Genomic DNA, 26615 nt, shown 5'->3' on the forward strand with positions numbered 1-26615 from the left:
TAAAGCACTCGTCGGCGTCATCTTTCCAAAAAAATAAATCGACATCCACAAACTGTACAGCGCTACTAGTTACCGGTACTAGTGGGAGTTGGCTGATGCCGAGAATGGCAGTGACGATTTGCGAGATATTTGGCGTGATCCCGCGTATGGCAGAACGGTCCTGTTACGCAATAATAGTATATATAATCAAAATTATCGTGAATACAATTGCTTCTAAATTAATTGGCAATCTCGTAAAATAATTAAATTAACTCAGAGTCAAGGTTCATTTTTCCCTTGGAAGTTCTTTCTTTGATTTAATTCAATCGACGTCGTCGGCAGTCAAAAATCAAGGAGGATTGTCGTTTGTTGGGTCGTGTGCTTGAAAGAAAAAGTTAGAACCACGTTATGACAGTGTAAAACAGCTCGTTAGAAACGACTAGCCTGTGCTAGTGGGATATTCGAATAGATAAAAAAGTTTTTGTGTTTTTTATTCGGGAACCGTTATTTTTCCATACCGGTTTCGAGTAGTTCTTGTCGTACCAACGAAGCGATTGATCCTTAAAAAATAAAGAAACTCTCGAAGTTATTTATATGAAGAAAGAGTTTAATTCTATTTTATTAAGTACTCATAGTTATCTTGTTTTTTCTCATTAATAAAACTTTTTTCATTCCTGATTTTCAAAAAGGTTATTGATTTATTTGAGAGAACTGGCCCAGTGTTGGCTCAATGCTATCTACCGTGCAGTGTTCTACGTCCGCGAGTTTTATGAGGAAATAACGTTCAACACTCATTTTGCTTTTATATAATTTTTATTATATATGAAAAATACGAAGGGGGGGGGGCAAAGCGGTTTCCGGGACTTTCTACGTAAGGAGACATCGGACAACGAACATCGGCCATCGGACATTTACCATGGTAAGAAAAGATATTTGAATGATATATTATTGTACTGATAATGTTAATATAGCAGATGTATATTTTTTAGCATTGCTCGCATCCTACGCACTCACAGACAGACCCAGATGTTAAACAAACGATTTGTTTTTTAATTTGATAATCTCGGTACACGTATGATGTCTGTTGTCCGACGTCCGATGTGTCCTTATATAGAAAGCCTCTTAATTACACTTACGAGCTGCATCACTAGATGCTACCGTTTCTTTTGTAATTGTTTTGCGTTGCAAAGCTAATACCAAGCCTAAGACACTATCAATAGGCGAGATCCGTGTATGCATGTCAGTTATAAAACATGCAGGCAGATGGGAAAATTAGTGAAAGACAGAAGAAGCGTGTATCGCAAACGTTACGGGACAGTCCCTCATCCTTATCGCAGCGCAGCAGATAAGCATGTGTACTCTTACAAAAGCATCGAGCGATGCGGCCCACTCTCAGTAACTCCATCGCCATAGTCCGACGCAGAGTAGACGCAGTACGCGATATTCATAATGCTGCGCACTTTACTCGTCGGCATCTTGTTCAATGCCAACGTGAACGCGTTCCATATTGACAATTCGGTGGTGATGGAATTCGCCGAGCAGCTAGCCGCAGATTATTTGATCGCACGCGAGTCGTCCAACATTAGCATCGAAAACTTCGCCGTCGTGGATTTCGAGCAGTCGAATAAGTCAGAGCGAGAACTTCGCGCCCAGCTGCACAATATTTATCAAGTAATCGCTTTAGATAAGCCATGCACTCTCAGCGAATCTGTTAGACGAGACGCGGCGAACGCTACCGTTACGACGTTCGAGAGGCTGAAGGATGACAAAGTTGTGCTCGTTTGGTACGACGAGTCACGTGCGTATCAAGATCGACGTACGAGAATCATGGTGATGCATTTGGAAAGTTGTCGTGTTATCAATCGCGATATGAGCGACCTTCATGGTGATCCGATAGTTGTGCCGAAGAGCAACGGCGACTTTGACATTTTCGCGAATGATAAAGACGCTTGCAATAGTGCGAGATGTGTGATTAGTTATCGTTTGGAATTTGACGACTATAGCAAGCCTAAGCCGTTTGCTGTTGATCTGGATTGGACCAATTTACAAATCGAACGCTTGTCGAGCGGAGATTTCGTTGTGCGTGGATTTAAAAGTAGCGTTTACAAGGTTTTGTTGATGAACCGATTGACTGGACAGACTAAAGTTTTGATGTCAATATTGGCTGTCAATCCGAAACTAGAATTTTTATCATCAGGATTATCATTCTGTTGGACAATGCCAAGTGTTGACATTTCAATGCGTTGTGCTCAATTTAACGACCGAGGTGAGTTGATTTTTTCGTCAACAGCTCTGTTCAAATCTAGTACGAAGGTGACATTGATCCACGTGCACGATATCGCCGAGGGACAAATTGGTCTTATCTTTGGAGAAGTTGGATGTTCGGAATGTTGGGATTTGATCGTGGCTAGAATTAATCAATCTCAGATACATCCAATTGTAAATTTCGAACAGGCTAAGTTTCGCTGTACTGGGGACAGAAAGAAATTAGCGATTTTTTATTTTATGCCTAAAGATGCTCACAGTACTGATATCCGATACGCGTGTAGATATAAAAATGGTTATGCTTACGATAGGAATTTCATCACAACGGGGCTCAGTAGCCAGAATAGCAGCACGTTCCTGCCGGCTTGTCAGAAATACGATGGTGATGAGCAATTGTATTGTACGTGATTTTTTTCATAATTCGTACACACTGTACAGCTGCTGGTCTAATTGAACGGCTGAACTTAGATAAAAAGTTATAATCAAGATCAACGAATTCTTTTTTGATAAAAAACGCATTGATTTAAAACAATTTTGCTATATTTAAAGCAATCTTATACACAAGAAGATAGGTGAAAAACCGTACTACATAAATGATAAAACGCATTTTGTGAATGAATGTATGTAATTATACAAATTATAAATATGAAAAATTTATAAATAATAATAAAGAGATGGCAGTGTGATTTAATTATTTTTATTAAAACATGTATTGATAATAAAAGATCTGATCAGAGTAACGATGACATTATAGAGCCTTTATTGCACAAAATACTTACACTTAATCTTGAGATACAAAAATACTTACGCAAGTATGTTCATTTGCCGATTCGATTGAATCTTTGAGATTATCATTTGACAAAAATTTTTCGACAAAACCAAAGCAAAATTTAGACAATTCAAATCCTTTTCTCGCACTTTCAATCAATATTGTCTATTTCTTCTCGTATGCTATTCGTATATCTATCGAAAATGCTTTTCGTGTGCGGTCTTGACAAATTTACCGACATCATTTCAATCAGTTTTCGAAACGTTACGATTTTTAAAGATTAAATTCAAAATTATTACTTATAAATTCAAACGATGTACATATCATTTTAAAAACTAGAATTAACGATGCCTGTGACAAACTTGAAAGAAAATTCTAAGATTAAATTTATCAACAAATCACACGTTGTTTTTTTCCAAAATTTACAATAAAGTTCATTGTTACAGCCAGCTTTATACTATATTGCTTAGTTTAATCGCCTTCCGACATTGAAATAATAGCTCATCTGAGTATCAAACAATTCATCCGTTCGTATAAAACCAATCGAACTCACTCGATAAAGGATTAGCGCACCGAAAACATACCAAATGAGGGTATTTACTAAGGCCTTTCGTAATCCTCTATAAGGTGGCTTTCCCATTCGCAGTAGGCCCAACTTTGCTTAGCCCTTGAATGCTGATGCAAATTTGAGCGTACTTACGCAGTTTCTAAGATGAGCTACATAAATTTGTCGAGTGACGGTCCAACCATTTAGATAGTCTTGAATTGGAGAGGAAGCATTGCCGAAGCGCACGTCGCCCTCGTCACAGCTGATTGTCATTCCTTGTTTTTGGCGAGATGGTATGACTTTTTTTATTTGAATTTGAGTGCATGCTGAGAAAATATATCGTTCTCAGTTTTACTTTGACACGCGCCGAGAAAACTCCAATCATTCAAGTTTTCTTACTATGTTACCTATTGAGATGGACTTTGTTGGCACGATACAACTGCAGAATTATTGATTAGTGCATTGCTGAGTTATCTGTTATGATAAATTTTGTCAGATTTAATATTTTCATATGTTAAGAGAGTGGTTTTTCGTAAAATAAAATGAAGCTTATAGTAAGAAACATCGATTGTACAGCAATGCCGCATTGCGTTCAGCGCAAGATTTTTCATTGTTGATTCTCAGTAATACGTAAATTTTTAAAAATGTTTGAAAACTATTGCTAGGCATTAATCTCGACGTTGACTGCGCATTGATAAGTTTTGCGTTTGAAATAAGATAACAAAAGCATGCGGTCGCCAACGCGATGAACGTAAGATTCTGTTACAGTTTAGGTTCAGATCATCTAAGAAAAGACTCGACCGCGAAGTTCGCAAGCTAGTGAAACAAAAGAAAAATGAGAAAATCATATCCATCATCAAAACATACAATTCGTCAGACTTGATAGACTGCAAAGGCACGACGATCTTCCACTTGGCCGCCCAGTACAGTAATGTCGATTTGATTAATATCCTGTTGAGCTGCGGCTACGACATAAACGTACGCGATACGCAAGGAACGACGCCGCTACTGACGGCGATCCACCACAACAACTTGGAAGTTGTAAAATTATTGCTCGACGCAAAAGCGGATATTTTCGTCCCTAATGCAACCGGGCAGACACCGCTGCAACTGCTGGGCGATAAGAAAAATGAGTTACCAGCGAGCGTGACGGAAAACCTGTTGAACCGATTGAAGAACTGCCGTGGAAACGCCAGAGACACGGCGCGAACGCTAGTGGACGCTCATTGTTCGCTCGAATTGGCGTTGATGTTGGAGAGAGCAGACGTGACCGAAGCCATGCTGCAACACACCGAAGAGCTGTCTGGACACCACACACGTGATCTTTTACTCGCCGCGATGAATTCTACATATCTGGAGAACGTCCCGGTACTTTTACAGCATGGCTCTAAGGCTGCCTTCAGGAAGGGCAAGTTTCTGGAAATTCTCGCGGAGCGTATCAAAGGTTCGGCGTTCGAACTGGAATCTATAAGGCCGTTTTTGCTCAAGCTACCCGATTGGGATGTCGTCGATGCGAACTTCATTGAGTTTCTGCAGAAGGTGTTCGAGAAGTTGGAGAAGCCAGTGCTGGACAAGCTGCTAGAGTGCAAAGTCGATGATTACGTGAGGCGCAAATTTGAAATGGAGCTGTTGGTGCATGCGGTTGTGAATCGTAACGACAACGTGATCGAGCTGTTGCGCGATGAGAATTTCCACGTCGACGCGCGTGACCAGAGTGGACAAACTGGATTGCACATCGCGACGATTCACGGGTACCCCGATAGAGTGCAATATTTGTTAGACAGAGGCGCGAATCCGAATGTCCTTGATAAAAGAGGCCAATCGCCGTTGATTTTAGCTTGGGATACCAAGTGTATTAAACTGCTATTACGAGCTGGCGCTGACGTTCAAATTATCGATCACAGTGGTCTCACAGTTTTCGAAAAGAGCAGTAAACTTTCCGAACCGATATGTCTTTTACTCGGCCATCTGGCGATCGTCGAAGATTGCGGGGTTAAGATTAAACGTAAGATATTCAATCAAATTAATTATCATGATGATTTCAGACAATGTTTTGATAAGTGTAGGATGCAGATCGAGCGGATGAAGATGCAGGAGATTAGAACAGCTCTGACACTTTATATGTGTTTGGTTCAAAAACCTGAAAATTTGATTAAACACGTGCGACATCGTGAAACTGTTATTTCGATATTGGACTGCGCCAGAAAACTTAGATTACCACCTTTTTATGTGTCTACAGTGGAGTATAATCTAAATAGAACCCTGAATATGATTATACGTTGACGTATTGCTGCATGATCATGATATTGTTAATACTCTGTGATTTCATTTCCCTTAAAAACTGTCTTCTTATTCCTACGAGTTTTATAAGAATTTATGAATCACATTGTATTATTATGTGCAAGTAATGAATTTATTATCATTCATTTAACAATATTTGTTAATTAATATTTATTGACTTTTGGATATACAGCGTTAATTTCCAAAGATTTGCATTTGGCATAGTAAATGTATAATAATATGTCACATTGTCGCTAATTTTACGTATCTCCTTTCATTTAAGTGAACCAAACACTTTTTCTAAATCTATCTTCATTATAATTGCAAGTCTCTGTCTTATCAAGTTATTATACAGGTACATACAGGGTGTTTAGCTATATAGATAATGGATGGTATACCAGGTTGGATTCCGCTTCTCTTTTAAATAAATCGAATTAGCAGTTGTGCCTGACAATTGAACTTTCTTTGTTCTTTGTTCTAATATATTTGTTTATGATCTCAAACTTTTTGTAGTATATATTTATATTGATATAGTTATATTATTCATGAAAAATATTGTCAGTCGAAATTTCTACTTTCAACAATCAACATAACTATCAACTTCTCAACTGATTAACCGTGAATATTTCGAAGTTTTTATTAGATTATAAGTTTAATTAAAAATTGTTTTTTATTAAATTATATTGCAACGAATGAGTCAAAATTACTCATAGTATTTTATAATTCAATAAATTTATAATTCTCTTCAATATTGATGACGTGTATTCGAAGTTAAATTTTGTAGTAGATATCAAAAATATGTTGAGTTAAACTGTCAGGCGCATTTGAAAAAGAAAAAAAGTAAAATTAACTTTATGCGCTACACGTTACTTACATAGCTAATCATTTAAAAGTCTGTTGTAATTAATTTTGAAATTATCGCTAGATTGGCAATTCAAAGCATACAGTTGTTTTATGTTTGTACTGCATTTTATAATTATTATATTTTGTGTATAATAATTTGGACTTGATTCAAGCATGAAACTAAATATTATTTAACAGAAAAATAAGAGATTAGCGTGCGAAGCGCGCTTGACGACACTAGTTACATACAAATAATGCATGCTGTCACATAAGATACGGCCACATATGCGCGTTCAGACGCGTTAATGCAACCGCGTAAAAATTACTAAAAGTACTTAGTTATATCTTATTATAATGCCACCTTGTAAAAAAAAGTCATTATATTAGTTTTGTTTCGAATGATCAAAACGAATATACCGCTTTAATTGACTATAACCTAATACGACCCTCTAAAATTAATAAAATGATTATTGATTGTAAAACAGTTTTAAGATCAACTCCAGTGTAAATAGTCATTTTATTAATTTTAGAGGGTCGTATTAAGTTATATTCACTTAACGCGGTATGATCGTTTTGATCGTACGAGGCAAAACTAACACAGTGACTTTTCTATATAAGGTGGCATTATAAGATATAACTAAACACTTCTAATGATTTTTACGCAGTTGTACGCGTGTTAACGTATTTGAACGCGTATTTGTGGTCGTACCTACAATAATACTCCGCGTGACTACGTAGCGATCGGTCCGATCACGAATAAAATGACTTCATTCAATCGGCATGCCACCATTTTTTTATATTGTTATATTGTTTCGAGGTCAAAGCGTCATAATATTCGTACAATTATAACATTAAGATAAGATATAACTCCAAAAATGAATAGAACCAATGTAGTAAACAATTTGACTCGTAAAGACTACGAGGTGGCTCATGTGGAAAAAACAAAGCGACCATTAGAGATCCAAGTTAACGAACACATCAAGAATGATAAATATCTATACAAATGAGATAATGTATATAAAAACTTTTGTTTTTGAATATTGTTGGAAAAAAATGCTTGATATCCGAATCGGAATGATTCTTTTAGAAGAATACGCATTAGTATTAACAAGAAAGAAGACATTACCGAATTGAATAATGTATATAATTTTTTAATCCATGTTTTAGATGTAGGCTATGCGAAAAGCAATTCGAACACATTTTGCTTAATTGACTTTTAAATATTCTTTTGATAGGCGGTCATTTCGCTCTGTTATAATACCTGTATAAGATTTATGATGCAAATAATGCACATGTGACTATTTTATAACATTAATTTATAAAATAATATTTTCAATAAAGTTTCCTTAGTAGATTCCTTAGTAGCATTATTATCGGTTCGCACATACATTCACACGCACTTTTCGCGGCTTTGTCAATATACCTAAACCAAACAACAAATTAATTACAATTAGATAAAAAATGATATATAGCACTATATAGAGATATTACTTTTCAATTAACTCATGAAACTTTTCAATTAACTCATGAACAATTTCGTTGTAGCCTAACTTGTAGGCCATTAAACATTTTTACCAACTTTTTTTTCAACTGAAGGATTTCGTTTTAGACTCCTATTGATTCCAATTACAATTACCCATTGCATTTAAGAACTTTGCTTTAAAGGGAAACTTGATAATCGATGCATAGAAATGCTGTTACCAGAAAAAGAAACTAAAATGTAATAAAAATAGTAGATTTCAAGAAAAAATTTAAAGAAATGAAAGGCATATAACCTAGAATAAAAATTGATACTAACGTGACTAATTTCTTAAGTGACTTTATAATCATATAAATTTTCGTGTCATTTTTCAAATTTTTGATTCTGCGTACATTTTGATAGCCCTCCCTCCCACTCCGCCCTTTAGAGGTAAAAAACCGATATATACTAGAGGTAGGATAAATGAAAATCGTTGGTTTTTTTGCATGAAGAAATTAAAATCTCTATAGAAAAAACAAATGATTTTGAACGTTCATTTATGATTTAAATAAAAAACGATTTCCAAATTAAGCTGCGACCATAGACACATAAAAACTAGACTACTACTGACGCCTGACGACGTGGTTCCAAAATGCTCAGCAGACGCATGAATAGCACAAATGCTACTAGTTATATGATGTCTATATACCTATATAGTCTATGTCTAAATAATCTGTATGGATGTGTGCGTGCGCGTGTATGTTTATATATATATATATATCTATATAATTCCATGTTTTAGCCAATCAATTAGACACAGTCTCTATGATGTAGATATTTTTATATAAAGATTTGTATATTCGCTGCTTTAACCCATGGAAATTGGAGAGTATATATATCCCTATAGTCTCCATAATCCATAATAATCTAACCTTCACTTCAACCATTTATACTATTTCCCCTTTATATTTGTAAATCTAGTTTTTTTAATTATGAAAGACTGTACATGTGATTCTTGATTAAAAATAATAAATCAGTAAAGGTGAAAACAGTGATATTTTACCTTCGCGCAATATATTGCTGTTTCTGTTTGTACTTATAAATTCGCCGTTATAGATTTTTAAATATAAAATGTACTTCTTACCAACATCGGACGACTAAATAAGTTGTAATTATAATTATGCATTAACCTATTGCTAATATCTCCATCTAGAGATATAACCGAATGTATATTTTAAAATGTTAGAAAAAACGCACAAGTCTTCTTAAAAATAGTTTGATATAATGTGAGAGGAACAAAGAATTTAGATAAAATAATTAATAAGCGAATAAAAACTTAATGAATTGAGTATCGGGAGATGTTCCAAAAAAACGTCAAACTCTAATTTACTCTCTAATTTTTACGAGTCAATTAATTTTTTGACGTACATATATATAGTTAAGACTCATGACATGGAATATGAGTTCCTCGGGAGGACCGTCCATCACCGATGCGAAAACAGCTCGACACAAATAACATTTTATAAAAAAAAATGATCACATCTCACGTATGTCTAATTGTACTTCTCGAAAAAATAATTATTTGTTATTGTACCATTATATTTCTGAGAAAAAATAAAAAACATCGTTATCGATAATAATTGTTATTTATTCACATAAAAGACATAATTAAGCAAAAATAAATTCACAGAAAAATTGTACCTCCTGTAGTCTAAATTGTACCATCAGTACAATTCTATAAATTTGTTTCTAAAAGAAATGATAGGACAATTAAAAATTACCACTAATTGTTACAACTTACAAGGATGTCATCCGGAAATGCACTTTGCGCAGGCGTAGAGCTTTGTAATTGTCCTATTATTTCTTTTAGAAACAAATTTATAGAACTGTACTGATGGTACAATTTAGACTACAGAAGGTACAATTTTTCTGTGAATTTATTTTTGCTTAATTATGTCTTTTATGTGAATAAATAGGAGGTGAATTATCGATAACGATATTTTTTATTTTTTAGGAGAAATATAATGGTACAATAACAAATAATTATTTTTTCGAGAAGTACAATTATACATACGTGAGATGTGATCATTTTTTTTAATAAAATGTTATTTGTGTCGGGCTGTTTTCGCATTGGTCCATCCAGGTCGAGGTTCAAAGAATGGGGGAGCGGAGCGGAGGCAATTCGCAGCATATATAATTCTAGTTTCCTTTCTGCTACGCTATCCAAACGTCGTCTGCTACAGGAAGTTTGAAATCATCAGCCTGATTGTTTGGAGCTACTTTTTTGTCATATTTGTTTACTCTTACAGTGTTGATGATGGTTGCACTGCAAATATAAACATGTCATTATCATTTATGTGATTATAAGCCTGTCTGCAGAAAGGTCTAATTTTCCACGATATTCCATGAAAATAAATTTACAAACATTAGAGCATTTCTCGTGAGAAGTGAAAAATTTTTAAAATTAATGTTAAATGTTACAAAGTCGATATACCCATAGTATACGTACAATTAAAGTTTTTTATGCACGCATAATTACGTAAATTACATGAAAAAATGTCATGTAACAAAAAGACGCAGTCTAAATAAAATTATTGACTTGAATGTGATATTGTATAATACATAATTATAGCTTTCATTCGCGCTGCTGTTATGTTTGATATATTTTTCTAAATGAAACAATGTTAACGCCTAAATTAGAAAAAATAGTAAGTATTGAGGTAACGTCACGACAAAAACTAAACAATATTCAAATATGTTTTTACATCTAAGTTCTCTTGTTATATGCATAAGCAAACATTGGACGTCGGGCGTTGGCCATCAGAGTCATTAGACGTATACACACCCATGGTTAAAGAATATATTATGATAGTCAAAAGGATAGTCCGGAGAGTCAAAAGATGTATTATTGTGCTAATAATGTTCTGTATTTGTTATCCTCCGTACTGCTCGCATCGCTCGCAATCACGGACACAATCAGATATTAAACAAACAATTAGTATTTTACCTTGGTGATCTCGACACACGTCCGATGTCCATGTTACCCGACGTCAGATGTCTCCTTACATAAAAAGCCCCTAAACCTCGAAGAGAAAAATAAAGTTGCTTAGAGAAGCAGCTCTGCAATTGACAGTTCGTAACGGCGAACGTAACACAGCGCGGTTGTTCCAGCTGCTCGCAGCGACATGTATAGGGGGATATGCACACCATTGTGTCTTCCGTGAGATAGAAACGGCTACTATATCCCCACTGTACATCGCGTAGTACATCACGAGCCGTTTGAGGGATTACAAAGTCTACCTGTTTTAATCTAAATATCCGGGTAAGGGTCTTTAAGAATATATATAGCATGACGAAGTTATGGGAATGACGTCAGTAACAATCATATATTTTAACGTACGTAATATGAATACTGAAAATTATTTTTTTTTTTCATTGTTTCATCGTTTCATAAAATTTTTAATTTACTTATTCTTGAATGAATAAAAAACATTATTAGAAAAATTGAATTATAAGCCATTAAACATCATTAGAAATATTGAATTAGAAATTGAATTATTATTAAACTAAAATGTCTTTACGATAATTGAAACTCGTGCTTTATCGAAACGTCCTTGTTTATAACATTGCATACGATAAAAGTGCTAATTAATATCCAACCGTACGAGACGGACGACATATACATTTTATATACCATGTCATTGGCGTAAAAACTGATGTATTATACTTTATTGCTTGAAAAAACAGCGCGCGCACACAGCGCGGTCACGCTATTAAATGTAGTAGTAACCAATAACCCTATCACACACATCAACAAGTCGCCGTCACGCGCAAGCGCACTAGTATCGTATCGATGGTTGTCCAATATGGCCGGTACTCCGGTTTCGCGCTCACACGAGTAACCACGTGTACGAGAAAAACCGGACGATTTTTCGACTATTAATCAATTTTGTACACGCACTGATCATTGATAAATACACAATTAATAGCGAATGTGTCGTGCGCATATTAATCCTCGCTAAAAAGTTCATGTAAGATCCTTACGGGTTATATATAAACGCGAGTGCCGGTGCGTGATGAGTGACAAACTAAGGTGATCTCTCGCGCTCTCGGTAAGAACTTTGATTATTTCTACCGAGCGACTTGGACTATATACGTGTGCAACGGTATATTTGGTAAAGGCAGATTCTGAAAGATTTTGTTGTAAGTTTGACAGCTTTGTCAATTGGTTCGTTTTTGTCATTGAACGTTGGAAAGCGTTCAACGCGCCCATCGCCGACGCTCGGTTTTATTGATCGCGCGAGAGAGAGAGAGAGCGAGCGAGCAAGAGTCTGTCCGCTCCACACACACATACACACGTATACATATATACTCTTCGTACTGCTTTGCCCGTCAAAATGCTTATTAACTGGAAGCTTCGAGCACGTGCTTAACGGCGTTGTTAAATAATCGTTTTTCTTTAATCAACAGTGTTGTGTGCTTTGTTTACGTTCTCGGTGAATAGCGACAAAAATTTTTCATGGTCAATAGCGGGATATAACCGCTACTGTATATGTGTGCTGCTGTGTAAAAGCCTCCTGAGCAAGCGAGAGTTCAAGTGTGTGCTCGACGTCTCTTTTTGTAACAAAGTGAATGTCGTGGGTGTTGCTTTCTAATAACTGTTATCTTTTTTTATTATGTGTCGTGTCGTACATGTGCACTATTTAGCATACTGTGCAGTGAAACGTGGTTTTCTTTCCTATGAAAATGAGCTCAGCTCTAGAAATAAAAATTAATTGTGATTTTTCAAGTTCACAATACATTACATAGACAGTGGGAGAATCTGAGGTCAGACACACAGTTTATCTTACTGTTTCTTTTTTTATTATACCCAACGGCAAGAAATGTGAAAGAAAATCTCCATTTATATTAACCATGAATGAATGTCAACGTGTTTGTTCGTGTGCGTACGTCAGTACTTGCATCCACAGTGAGCGCACGCGCGTGCGCGTGTGTAGGTGGATGTGGGTGTGCGTGTCGCATATAAATTGACAAATGTGCATATGTGTATGGCACACAGATGAGTCAACATCACTCCATGTACAAAAATATCTTTATATTCTTTATATATATATAAAGATTCTCTTTTTTCGCTGGCTTTACTGGCGTATACACGCACACACATATACGCTCATACGCTCGGGTTTCTCTTGATGTCTCCCTTCCTCTCTTATTCGCTTGCGAAGCAGTTGCTGTCTCTCTCACTCGCGTACGCTCTGCTTCTCTCTCTTTTTCACTCGCGTTCTCCTTGTCTGTCTCTCTATTTGCTTGCTTCCTCCCCTCTTTCGTATTCGCTCTCGCTCTTTCTATCCCTCGTTGCAATTGTGATTTTGATCATATATATATCAGCTTTCTGAGCGTCTAAATACGTCTAGATAATATCATGCTCCGTTTACAATGAAAATATTCTATATTCAAATCTAATAATAAGACACGCGAAGTGAAAGTAAGTTAGTTACACTGGCGATATACTAGCGATTAACCCCATTTTTTTTCTACGACGAAAACGTACTTTCGCCACTGTGTGGTAACGCATAGGTCGCTTGTTTTCTGATCTACATCTTTTTTTCTTTATTAAAACTACTTATTCTTTTAGTGCAAACCTCGAATATCTCTTACATTGATATGTTGACCTCATTTTGTTCGAAGGAAACTTATTTTGGATAAGATGTAGATCGATGTTGCATAATTTCGAAGTTTATAACGCACACATGATTTCAATTGATTAGACTTTCCTAAGTGAAAGGTATAGCCCACATAAAAATATGAGTAAGGGGGGTTCTCGCGAAAAATTATATTCGACAATCGCGTTTAGTACAGTTAACCAAGTATAGTTGATTGCTGCTTTCAGTTTTCACGAAAGGAAACTAATTGAATTTGTTTGTTTACAGTCGACGTAACGGAAACACGTGGATGTGACTATCATTGTTTTGGACGATTTTGAAGTAAATCAACAACTAATCGTACGTGGTACGAAATCCACCGAGTTTGGGATTTGATCGAGTATTTTTACAATGATATATCTCGCTTCAGTCTTGAGTCAACTCAGGATACAATATCAAGGCTAATTTTTAGGATAGACATCAAGGGAATCCTAATGAAGTCTGACACTATGAGGTAATGCTTTCTTTCACGCTTGCTTTACCTTCGACGCTCTAATGGACGTATACATCGCTTAATAGTACTGATTTCCTTTCATTTATCTTTGCAGGATTTCCGACTTCATTCTCCTCGAAATGGTATGATGAATTTTTTTATTTATCTTAAACACTACAAAAAATGTTTTTGATGTGCTACATACTTAAATAAATTTTTCTCGGATATAGAACATTTTTATTGTAATAATAAAAGGAAATTCTAAATTAACACTTTTTCTAATAAGAAGGATGTTTTTGAAAGAACTCTTTTTGTAGTGTAAACAATTAATTTGTCGTTTATTTGATGAAGTGTATACCAATACTAATTAACCGAATAATTTGTGCGTTTTTAGGTTCTCGCTAAAGAAAAGAGCAACAAGAACAATAAGACTTTGAACATTTCAGAATTACACAGTCTGATAAAGCAAGGAGAAAATGCAGATTTTAAGTCTATGGTGAAAAATATCAGAGCATCGGACCTCGTCGACATTCGAGGCACGACGTTATTGCACGTAGCAGCAAAGTGCAACAATGTCGAAGTAATAGAGTATTTATTGACTTCAGAATGTGATATTGACGCGAAAACGTCGCGGGGTACAACGCCTCTGCTTACAGCAGCATTACACAATAATTTCGAGTCAGTACAACTTCTTTTAGGAGCCAATGCTGATATTTTGATACCCGATGCCTCGGGTAAAACAACTCTGCAAGTATTACTGCAGGAGAACCGAGGTGTACCTGAATACGTGATTGCAAGTGTCTTCGCAAGACTGAAAAAAAGTGTTCTTGGACCTGATAAGATTGCGGAAGTGCTGATACAAGCAGGCTGTACAATCGATCGAGTTTTGCTGATGAACGACCCCGAGGTGACACGAGTCATGCTGAATCTGACAGATTTGATTGGTGAGAACGAGGCACGTCTTGTATTGCAGCATGCCATGGAATCTGGTACATTGGAGAATGTCGAGGTGCTGCTACATCATGGTGTCGGTGCCAATGCCAGGAGACGAATTTTTCTAAACAAATTAATGGCTGACAGTGAGGACTTTAGTATGAGGCCTTACATTGAGAATCTAGTCGACTGGGACGTCATCGACGAAGAATTCGTGCAGTTTCTTGAGGAGACATTCGTCGCTGGGAATAAGCATATAATACGTATGTGGTTGAATTACGGTCTCGACGAGCACGTCTGGGACAAGTTTGGTCGTGAATTGGCTGTGAATATATTCGAGAATCCAATGGTTGACCCAACAGCATTGATGCAAAAAATACCATTCGTCATCGACGCACCAGGCAAGTTCGGCAGAACGGCGCTACATTTCTCCGTGATGCGCCAATCCTTGACGAGCATTCAGTTCCTTCTTGATAGAGGCGCAAATCCCAATTGTCCCGATGAATTCGGCAATCCACCATTGTTTTACGCCAAAGACGAGGAATGTGTTCAACGTCTACTGAGTCATGGAGCTGATCCACAATTAATTCATGCTGAAAAACGTGCTACCCTTGAAAGAAATGGTGATTTATATAGCGAACTTGATTTTATGTTAGCTCACCTCGCTATACTCGACGCTCAAGGTGCGTCGATTTGACATAATTTTTTACCAAGATCATCCTCTTTAGCGCTAAGCGTCAGAGTAGGTTTCACGAAGCTCGGAGGAAGTATCTTTCGAGTTTTCAAATGTCACAGAAAAAACGTTTCTAAACGTATTCTAATGTTCATTCGTAATTAAACTAAATTTGGAAAGCTTCAAAAAGAAAAAATACGGTTATTAACTCGTGCATCATTTTAGGCCTACAGTTGTTATCATTCTCTCTATATCTATAAAAATACTAGTTTAATTATTTTTTTTTATTAAATTCTATTTGGATGACAACATTTTGTATTCGCTTTGTGTTAAGCGTGCATTTACTTTCATTTGGCTTATTGGGTTATTGAAAACCATAAATGTGTGCTCTCATTGTACACAAATGTTATTCTTCTATCAAATACCTTAATAGGTATTTTAATGTTCTATATTAATTGTATTTTTATTGCCAGTGATATTAGTATACATGCTTTACATGGTATTTGTTAAAAAATTTTGTTCAAAATATTTATATTCCGTAAAATTTGAGAACATCACGAGTGCAATTTCGTTAGTTTGTGTTTGAGTATCCTTTTTAACAATTATATAAGTTTTCAATAACAATGTAACTCAAATAAAATATTAAAGTTCATAAATCTAATGTCAACGGTAGAAAATTAGTCAGAATCCGGTAGAAAATTTAAATATACATATATACATAATAATATCATAATTACATGCTTATAGATATTTGAGAAATACCTATACATATAAACCAATCAAATTTCGACAAAATAATAAATTTTTATGTATGTATAAATGAAATCAAATATACTTGAGGGTTGACAGACGCTCTGAAGAGAGCGAAAAAGGGTATATAAAAAAAGCAACATCTATGTAGGCCTAAATTGTCGAGAAAGAAATTTGTGGCTACGTAGTACTGAATGTTGATGCGGCATCTTGAAATAATTATTATTTATTCGTATCTACCAAACCAGATCGATTAGTCCAATAACTATTATACCAGAATTATCTACATGAAGATTGCTTAAATGTTCTAAATGGAAAGAAAATAAGTTATGAGTAATACAAAACGATGAAATTTTTACATGCAGCACGGCGAAAGTGATATTTCATTATCAGTCCTTTTTTGTTATTTCATTTTCTTATGTAACATATTTAACGTTTCCATGTATCAATTGCCAAAAAAAAAACTTAAAAACACGGAAAAAGAAGAATTTAGGCCCCACATGCGATGTTTCTAACTGATAATTTGAAATATGATAAGTTGCTTATTCGGTATTTCAATTTTAAAATAATTATTGATTTGGTAAATCCGTATATTCTAAATCTGTGGAAGAGTCGTGTGTATTATGCTATTACGAAAATTACTCATAATTTAGGTTTCTATAAAGTCTTAGACAATACGAATATCAAAAATAGTAATTTTACTTCCTCTTTCACTATCGTGAGTTGCGATATTATATATTATATAATATCATTAGAAACGATGCTATCAGTCTATAGCTATTAGCTGTAGATGCAGTAGCTATGAACTTTTTTTAATCTCCTGTAGAATCGATGTATAACGGTTAAAAAAGAATTAGAAATTTGTTCAAATCACTCTTTGTGCCGTATATGTTGATAGACTCTCCTCAGAGTTTTTTCATCTATACTTATAACTAATCTTTCTATGTGTCATTTTTATCATCGGAAGGTTTATTACTTTTTATGTATTTTTAAGTTTAACTTGTACATATTGTATAATAAATTTTTGTACATGCGAAAAGGGTTTGTCAGCCCCGTTAATGAATAAACAAAAAAAAAATGAAAAATGAAACGATAACTCGAAAGCCCATACATTGTCATACGACGTCATTTGATGTGATGACTTTTCTTTCTTTTTTTCTGCATGTGTGAACGTAACAAAAATTAATAAGGGAAATGTTTTATAAATATTTTCAAAGGGAATTTCATTATTATTTGACAGACATTGCTCGCATGCGGATATGAAAAAAGGGAAAAACTATTTGTATATCTTGTAAACAGCTGGCAAAAAAATTATAAATAACACACGAAAAGAAGACCTACGATCGCAAAACATTCACTCGGGAGCCGGTCTATATCTTGGCATACCAAGCAATAAATATCGACGTACCACTGCCGCCAAGGGCCTTCCGTCCTTCTTGTAGCCGAGTGCATAAACTCAATTAAAAGTGTTCTATTGGAGACATGAATAATCATGTGAAATGCGTTGGTGCATTCTATGGCAGAGTATCGTTCTCGTGATAAATTTACAATTTTTAATTAGAGTTTTAAGCTAGCCAAAATAAAAAAGGAACAAAATAAATTAAATCGAATCAACTGTGAGAAAGAAAACAACATTTAAAAGACGTAAGATTGAGAATAAATCAGAATTACCATGTACGTTGTTTTAACGTAAGTAAGAAATAAATAAACATAAGGGATGTGAAAACAAGTTGAATGTAACAGGCGAGATAATTGCGTACGAATATATAAACGTAAACTAAGCGTCTCGTGCATTAGCTGAAAAAAAGCAGAAAAACATAAAAAACACATTGTCATTTGTACGAGTATATATAACTGGTTGATTTTTAATCAATGTACGATCTGAAAATAGTACATCAAATATAATCGATAAGATGTCGATAGAGAAACAAAAACGTAAAAAAAATTAGAAATTAGACATTCGAAATTCTATACGCCAAAACAAAAAGTTGAATCAATTGAACTAGATTTTTTAATTATGTAAATAGGCTGCTAGATTTTCGATTTGCACCGTGAAACACCCAGAAAAACTAAACAAGTAAGGTCAGCATGATTCCTTTCTCCTACCGAGATAATATAGACTCATGGGATGTTATACCTACATGCACGATTAATGCGAGAAGAAAACAACTTAAAGTCAGCACATGGTATATTGACAAGTGAACAACAACGATTAACTTGGATGAGTAATAATACGAGGTGGGAGGGGGAAGCAAGAAAAGCGCAGAATACGCCTCAAAGAAAAAAAGAATAAAAAAACTACGTCTAGCCCTTAGGAGTCGGGTTGTTGTTTGTTATAAATTATTGCGTATGCGCGATACTCAATTGTGATGATAGATCACTTTGATTGTTAACGAATTGTCACTATTACTAGTTACGACTATGCCCAGAAAAAATTAACCTGTTTATTTTTATTATTCTTTTTTCTATTTAATTTGATGATTGTTTTGAGTTAGCAATGAATCTTTTTCTACGAGAAATTGGTTCGAGTGAAAAAAGCGCATTTTTTCCATTTTGCAAGTACTTTCGAATTAGTCGATCAAAAACAGAACGTGTTTGATTACGCAATTTCAATAAAAACTAATTAACTTGGATTGACAATGCTTTTTATTCACCTATCCATAAGTATTATTAATTATTCGTTATACAAATGGCTCATTGGTTTTTAAGGAAATCCAGTATTAAAAATTTAACAAAATCGATCGTTCACCGCTACTTTCTATATCTTCGAATCTACAATAGACTTTGATGATAAAATGATAAGAGACTTTCTACATAAGAGCTATCGGAAATCGAACCTCGGATGTTGGACGAATACAGAGGTAAAAAAATCAAATTAATTGTTTGTCATTATCTTATTAAAGATTTGTTTGCGGTCTGATAAAACCATGTGAAACATTTATTTTTATTTTGTCTTGTAACCTGAGCCAAATTATTGTCATGCGAACATTTTTGTTTTTTATGTTAAATAGTATAAAACCGAACGTGAAAATTATCTGCTGTGAACTTGTAACAACTATTGATTTTTTTCGTACTGTATAAAAGTTTCGCGATCATAGTATAACGCATAGGTATACCCACCGGCTATGCATTATATACGAATACTTTGAATTTGACTACTCAAGTTAAAATAAATATAGGTTCCAAAGTTATCGACAAGGTTTCCATCCTTGATAATATAGTACATTACGATACAAGTGCGGGAAAATAGATTCTTGTCTCGTGTGGCGTTTACGCCCGAGCGAAGCGATTTTTAACTCTTGGAAATTTGCCTTAAAAACGTACAATATGCGTGTTGCTCCACATATATGAGTTGTAAATTAAATATTATTATCAAACTTAGTAAGGACAGAAGTGAAAAGTGATCAGAGATTTGCATTGTACCGAATGTCCGACTGTTTATATAGCGTAGACAAAAAGGAAACGAACAAAGAATTAAAGAAGATGAAAATAGTTTAATGAACGAATTACTAACGATCCTAAACATCTTACTGATAATCCGACACCATTTCGATTTTAACGATGTTTAAATGTTAGACAAATAGATTAAGAAGTAAGAAAAAAAGATTAATTTTCGAAATGATATTTATTAGTACATACGGTAATACTATTAACAGACAAGAGGATATCTTAGTGAACAATACAATAGTATTTTTAAATTTATTAAATAGATTTGTATCACGTTGGCTTAGCCGCTTAGAGCACTAAGTCTCAATTCCTATTTTCTTATACAATTTCAGAGTTCGCTTCGATTTTTATAGCAGAAATTTTAGCACTGAATTTATAAAAGCTATAAAATTTCTCACGATAAAGAAAGAAATTTTAGAATATTTACTGATTATTTAGTGAAAGCTCTCTCAGAGCACTACACAATACAATTCAGGTTTTTCCTCTCCACTCGTTTATTAGCTCAGAACAAAATTATTACATTGTAGAAAATTACACAAAAGTATCAATCTTATATGGATTCTTTCTCATGAAGGCATTTTGGGCAAAGATTATGCTGATAAAGAGCTAAAAAAGCTGCAGAACAAGACTCTATTTTACATATAGATATACCTTAATCATATTTAAAACCAATCTAACTTATGCGTTTTCTCTTCCTTAACTTGATTCTTAAGTTCTAATTAGCATATTGAACTAGAAAAAATAAAATAATATTATTAATTAATTATTATTATTATTAATAATATTATTAATAATATTATTATTATTCTTAAATAATATTATTAATTTATGAAATAATTAATCCGTTTTTTTAATCGTACTTAACTTTATTTCATAAGCTGACAGATTTTAATTCGTAAATATGAATTTTTTTTTCTTTTTACGATCAACAACATTTTACGAAGGTAACTGTTGGTAACTCTGGAAGTTATATTAATTTTAATTTGAGTATTCAAATTTAAAACGTTCGTTCATAATGCATTGTCGATGGGTGACGACATTTTATTGATGAACAACATTAATACTTTTTTTTATTAATTTTTATACTTCAGAAAATAGTTACTATGCGCTCTCCACGCTCTCAAAACTTGTCTAAATTGAACTCAACGTAGTTTCGGAATCGGAACATTTTCAGAAATTTAAGATCACTGCTAGCACAAAAAATTCAAGTCAAGAATGGCATCTATTAAAAAATAATTCATGGTCCTCTGCAACATCGGCAAATGATGACAAAAATTAATTTATTATGAAAAGTGTGTGGATGAGGGATGTACTCATTTCCAGCTACATAAGAGGATGTATAATTTAATAAATTTTTTTTTAAATAAATGTCAATTAGATATCGATCAACTCTAAATTTTTTTAAGTATGGTATTAAAAATTGATGTTTGGAAACATTAAAAAACTAAACGTCATATTTATTGTTAGACAAAAAGTTGAAAGTATTAACTCATATTCGTTCCGTTGAAAATTTCACCCATTGTTAGTTTTTCTTCGTAATATATAACTTGTTTAATTTGATTTCCGAGATAATCATATCTTTCAATCTGTTTATAAACAGAAAGGTTATTAAAATCCATATACATACGTAACACAAATTGTTTCTACAGCACAGCGACTTATGATAAATGATACTTTGAACTTGAGAAACAGTAATCTCATTTTTATTGGTAATTTCTTTAAGTAAATCCAATATTTATTTAACTTTCATAGATTTCACATAAACTAACTTTATGTGAAATAATTTGAAAAATTCAAAACTAATAACCAATATATATGGTTTCAAAAGAAAAATTAAGTGAAGTAGATAAATAACTTAATGCACATTAAAAAATATTAGGAAGAATATACATCAGCAAATTTATATTAATCGCAATGAAAAAAATTAAAGTAATAAATGATGCCATCAAATTTACAAGGTATTTTTGTTAAGGTCGTAACAGAACAACTAAAGATGTGTCTCGAGTGAATTTCACATAAATATACGATTACGAATATAGCTGATTCGAATTTAAGAATATCGGCAATGAACATGCGAATATTTCATCGAAGCAATAACAGTGAATTTTTCAATAAAAAACTTTGCAATTTGCCGCCACTATCGTCTGTAATGCGTTCATGACTCATCTACAGTGACGACGATACTTGGGGTGTGTTTCGACTCCATTATACTATGGAGATCCTAAAATAATAATACATACAAATTTACCTGATTTCCGAGTACAGAGTTTATTATACGACTTTTTGTCGGGTTATTGGTAACTGAAATTTATTGATGCCCAAACTGACAGTGCATTTTTACCTCCAATTAAATCTGATAGATTTTCATTCGTGTTTGCAAAGATGTTAGGTCGTTCATGATTTGATTTACCTAAGTGAACAAAAATTCTTGTAATTCTCGAAAAATCATCGGGCGAACTTATCGACGAGTACACAAAGAAAACAGACAGAAAAGTATCTTTGTAAAATTTATTTCAGAGACAATTTTGACAAATTTCACATTGAGCCAAAGTCATTTATAAAAGCAATGATTACACAGAACAACACATGATTACGTAAATAATATCGAGGTCATCATTTAATTAGTTTCAAAAGATAATAGATCTTCGTAAGTCAAGTAATCCTCGATCATTTGAACGAGGTTCATGTTAAAATTCACGTGCTCGAAAATCTGCAAAAGTTGCTCAAACGCCGCGCATCTTAAATTGTTATTCATGATAAACGCTTTCGTCATGTTTCTTTGCGCCAAAGTAAGATAATACCAAAGTAGCGGAAGCTGTCGACTTTCCTTTACCTTGTTGTGAAGAATGTTTTCATTATTGAAATAATGCGCGATATCTTTAGGCTCGCTAATAATAATGTCAAGCGCTGAGCAGCCATCGAAGATCATAAACCTTTTCATTAATTTCACGTGGTCCCGTAAAAGTGTGAAATAGCTAGAAAGAACCATGTCTGCAGTTATGCGATCCAATGTTTGCTCGAAAATAGGCAAACTTTGAGCTTCGTAAAGAGCCAACTTCGCTAACATAATGGATGTCGGTCTGAAGTCGCCCAATTGATCCATGGCCGTACGACCTTGATTATCCAACAATTGCACGTCAGCGCCGTACTCTAATAACAACTCGACACACTTTTGATTGCCAAGAGAAAACAATGGCGTATATTTGAACAGACCTCTGACATTCGGATCGGCGCCAGATTCTAGCAAGTATCGAACGTTGTTAACAGCGTGATAGTGGGTGGCGAAGTGCAGTGGGGTCATATCACGACACAAACCATTCACGTCCACTACTTTTCCTTGAAGCAGTTCCCTAACATCCACTTTGCTATTAGCAAACAGATGCGCGAGTATATTTTCTCGGTATTTCGCTGTCAGATGTTCATCTACGTTGCAATCTAATAGCATTCTAATAGCTTGGGATCTGCCCTTTTGCAACGTGTTTTCCAAAATTCTCACGGAAACATCATCAATGAAATTAGCGGCCATTAGCTGCTTGACGTAATGCTTCAACGATGCCAAGTTTGTGTTCGGATCGTTGATTAAAGCCACCATTTTAAATATAAATATCGAGCGTCTAAAGCTTGCATCAGGACCATGCATCAACAATGACTTGGTATTTTCCGCGTACATCGATTTTATGGCCAAATCGACGAGGAGATGAGACTCATTGTGCGGAATCGCTCTCGTCTGATCGAGGACCTTAGCTGTCACATCGGCCATCTCCATGATCAGTACAAATTCCAATGCACACTTGGCTTTCACAATAATTCTAACTAAGTTATCGCAGGAGATTTTTCTTTTCCTCAACAAGTCCAAGAATTGCTGGATGTGATCCACCTCCAAGACATCACGATTGCGAATCAGATCGTCCACCCAACCAAATGTTTTTTCATCCTGATCTTCGTCCGAATCGGATATTGCCACGTTTTCTAACCGCTTTGTCAGGTTCCTTACGTGCCTTCTCCTGCGAGGCTGTCGATCGAGGAAAGTTTTTTTTAGTTTTTTTAGTTTCCGCTAGGCATGCAATTGTATCTCGCGATTTTGCCTTTCGCAGAAAATCCATTGTGTATTGGCAAATTGCGAGTAGCGTTATTTGGAAATAATTTTTAACGTACCATTTTGATGCTGATGGGAAAACTGTGGCAACGAGACGTGAGAGGTTGAGCGTCGCACGTCAATCGTATAGATGTGTTTACCTGACTGCCACCAAGAGCCTGCAATCAGCTACTGTGCTGCGGCATCGATGTACTTACAGTTCCGTGGCAAATCCGAAACAGCTCGGTCAATCGCGATGAAAGCGAACGAGGCACTTAGGGATATGGGATTATAGTTGCGAGGCGTGCTGGATTAAGCACGAATAGTCATGCGTTTCATCTCTTCGGTCGTCACCTACTCTTCTCATGATTTACATGTTATTGAGAATAGGAGACTCTCGAGTGGGTTTCACCAAACGTTCAATGATCAATTTCATTTTAAACACTTGTCAAACCATAAACTATCAGGGTATCACTGCAAACATGTCTTTTCAACAATATTCAACAAGTTATCAAATTTGGCTAGAAACAAATGGGGCTATATCTCAAAAAGTGTGCTTTTTATTTTAAAAATTCTTTCTCCGTCAGATTCCTTTGGATCTTTCATGTACGAATCAACATTAAAATAAATAAAGCGGGCATCGCGTAAGAAGCAGCAGGGGACAATGAACGTTGCCCCGGTTTGATTCAACCGATCATCCCATCGCCGTACCTGCACAGACATTAACCCAAATTAGGTGCATTAATCTTGATCTTTCAAAATAGTGTTAAATTGGTTATTTAATAGATGCTCCGTCGTGCGAATGATAGTCACGAACACTTACTGTCCGTGTCCGATTACACAAGAGAGCGAGAGCGGCGCATCGTCCTTGAACTTACATCATAATGAAGTTTTTTATGATTAGTTATCAGATCTTTTCTCCTTTACAAATCGCATTTTCGTAGTATTTCTTCAAAACTGCATGTACGCTTTTTTAAAATTAAGGCGATTCAGTGCACGAAGTTCAGAGATTATTTATGAATATTTGTATTGTTTATCTTTGTAGCCATGTAAAATTTCTAAATATTTCATGGTAAAGTTTGCATACTTTTACAGATAATACACAGACACTTATGTAGCGAAGCGAGAAAGCTTTGGAATTGATATTTTATTATCTCTCAATGAAGTAGTTACATGATAAAAAAGTAACATTTTATAGACAAAAACTTATGTTTTCAATTGGTATGTAGCAAAGCATAGATAGCTGTGTTATAAACTACAAGTTATAAATAAAAATATCGCTAAAAAGTGCCAAAAATTGATACCCACGCGCAAGACTAATTCGCTTAAATTCTTGGATAATTCGTTCTAATACATATTAATATCTCTAAATCGATACATATGTTCAAGGGAATATTTATAAGTAAACCAGTTTATGTCAAGTTTCGGAAAAACTATCTGAAACTATAGATTTCGAGAAATACCTCCAATTTTTTGTGTTGATTAGTGCGTTCCGCGCTCTCTTTTTCATTTTTTTTTCGCATTCATTTCAATTCACGAATATCGATCAAAACTTTTTGATATTGAGGTTCAAGGACTTGGGGAGTATCGCAGGTTACAAAGCTCGAGCATTAAGACAGATGAAGCAACAAAGAGCACGGCTGAGGAATCAAAATTCTCTTATCATATATAAATAAAGATATATGCTTTTTGATTGCTTAGCTTGATTCTTTTTTTGATGCATTTTTTACTTCGATTTGTCCCTTTTTAATTTTAGTTTTCTTTCATTTTTTATTTATTTGAAAGGGAGAAAAAAGTGATTTTTTGATATATTTGAGGTTCTGTAATATAAAATTTTTTTTCTGAAAACCAACTACCCTTTTTTTTTAATTTATTTAATCAAATTGAACCCTATTGGGTTATTTTGCTAAACTACCCTTTAAAACCAATATCTTAGATTTTAGTTTTTTTTATTACAGAGATATCATAGATTCCAATTAAGCATTCCATTCAAGTATAATCAATCACATTTATTATCTGCTCAACGTGTAATTAATCTTAACTAAATAAATTATTCAACCTGCTGAATGCAATTTTACTACTGTTTGCTTGCTACCATCACCTAAAAACTATATATATATTAATAACATGCATGGAAAATAAACAATTTATTGCCGATAAAAAAATATTCGCAGGATATTATACTCGTTTTTAATGTAAATTGATTATAACTTTTAATTGTATTTGTAAATGAAAATTATTTGATTTATTTAGTTAGACGTTAGTTGTGTAGTTATATATTTACTATTTTCTCAATATTCATTAATTATTAGTTATTAACTAAATGGTTATATAAATGTATATTAACATCGGTAATAATTTTTGCGAAGTTTCTTTTTCAGTGAAGAGTCAAGAGAAATAGATCGATCAATCAAGACAATAAGGACACTTAAGACTAAAGAGAAAAACAGATTAAGGCGA

General features: G+C 34.4%; 4 protein-coding genes across 12 annotated transcripts; 2 read left to right on the plus strand and 2 right to left on the minus strand.

The window, feature by feature from the left end:
- The first annotated feature begins 3546 nt into the window (after positions 1-3546).
- Positions 3547-7019, plus strand: LOC131666368 (ankyrin repeat domain-containing protein 1-like). 3 transcript variants are annotated; one of them, XM_058938991.1, is made up of 3 exons: positions 3547-3853; positions 4317-5565; positions 5627-7019. In XM_058938991.1, exons 1-3 carry the CDS (start codon positions 3851-3853, stop codon positions 5644-5646), a joined length of 1272 nt encoding a protein of 423 aa, XP_058794974.1. In that variant the 5' UTR covers positions 3547-3850; the 3' UTR covers positions 5647-7019. The 3 variants fall into 3 exon arrangements, with proteins under 3 accessions (XP_058794974.1, XP_058794972.1, XP_058794973.1); XM_058938989.1 differs by having other exon boundaries at positions 3552-3853; positions 4317-7018; XM_058938990.1 differs by having other exon boundaries at positions 3561-3853; positions 4329-7018.
- Positions 7020-10164: 3145 nt separating this feature from the next.
- Positions 10165-11418, minus strand: LOC131666414 (uncharacterized). Of its 2 annotated transcripts, XM_058939073.1 has the most exons (3): positions 11150-11418; positions 10450-10468; positions 10165-10379 (listed from the first exon to the last, which is right to left on the minus strand). In XM_058939073.1, the coding sequence occupies exons 1-3, from the start codon at positions 11350-11352 to the stop codon at positions 10362-10364; spliced, it is 240 nt and encodes a 79-aa protein (XP_058795056.1). In that variant the 5' UTR covers positions 11353-11418; the 3' UTR covers positions 10165-10361. The 2 variants fall into 2 exon arrangements, with proteins under 2 accessions (XP_058795056.1, XP_058795055.1); XM_058939072.1 differs by having other exon boundaries at positions 10165-10468.
- Positions 11419-11444: 26 nt separating this feature from the next.
- On the plus strand, positions 11445-19257 carry LOC131666413 (putative ankyrin repeat protein RF_0381). Of its 6 annotated transcripts, none has more exons than XM_058939068.1 (4): positions 11445-11464; positions 14073-14298; positions 14393-14420; positions 14672-19257. In XM_058939068.1, exons 2-4 carry the CDS (start codon positions 14279-14281, stop codon positions 15905-15907), a joined length of 1284 nt encoding a protein of 427 aa, XP_058795051.1. In that variant the 5' UTR covers positions 11445-11464; positions 14073-14278; the 3' UTR covers positions 15908-19257. The 6 variants fall into 6 exon arrangements, with proteins under 6 accessions (XP_058795051.1, XP_058795053.1, XP_058795048.1 ...); XM_058939070.1 differs by lacking the exon at positions 11445-11464 and adding an exon at positions 11523-11538; XM_058939065.1 differs by lacking the exon at positions 11445-11464 and adding an exon at positions 12027-12345.
- A 3301-nt stretch (positions 19258-22558) lies between these two features.
- On the minus strand, positions 22559-24416 carry LOC131666344 (uncharacterized). Its single transcript, XM_058938945.1, has 2 exons — positions 24236-24416; positions 22559-24092 (listed from the first exon to the last, which is right to left on the minus strand). Exons 1-2 carry the CDS (start codon positions 24236-24238, stop codon positions 22698-22700), a joined length of 1398 nt encoding a protein of 465 aa, XP_058794928.1. The 5' UTR covers positions 24239-24416; the 3' UTR covers positions 22559-22697.
- Positions 24417-26615: the final 2199 nt, after the last annotated feature.

Source organism: Phymastichus coffea, unplaced genomic scaffold (assembly GCF_024137745.1).
Source record: "Phymastichus coffea isolate CEN01 unplaced genomic scaffold, Cenicafe_Pcof_1.1 PCOF00058, whole genome shotgun sequence".
NCBI lineage: Eukaryota > Metazoa > Arthropoda > Insecta > Hymenoptera > Eulophidae > Phymastichus > Phymastichus coffea.

Coding starts and splice junctions, on each gene's coding strand:
- LOC131666413 (XM_058939068.1), top strand. CDS start 14,279: ATGAAGTCTGACACTATGAG. Junction 14,299..14,392: donor ATGAAGTCTGACACTATGAG/GTAATGCTTTCT, acceptor TTATCTTTGCAG/GATTTCCGACTTCATTCTCC. Junction 14,421..14,671: donor ACTTCATTCTCCTCGAAATG/GTATGATGAATT, acceptor GTGCGTTTTTAG/GTTCTCGCTAAAGAAAAGAG.
- LOC131666414 (XM_058939072.1), bottom strand. CDS start 11,352: ATGGTGTGCATATCCCCCTATACATGTCGCTGCGAGCAGCTGGAACAA. Junction 10,469..11,149: donor CGTGTGTCGAGATCACCAAG/GTAAAATACTAA, acceptor TTATATTTGCAG/TGCAACCATCATCAACACTG.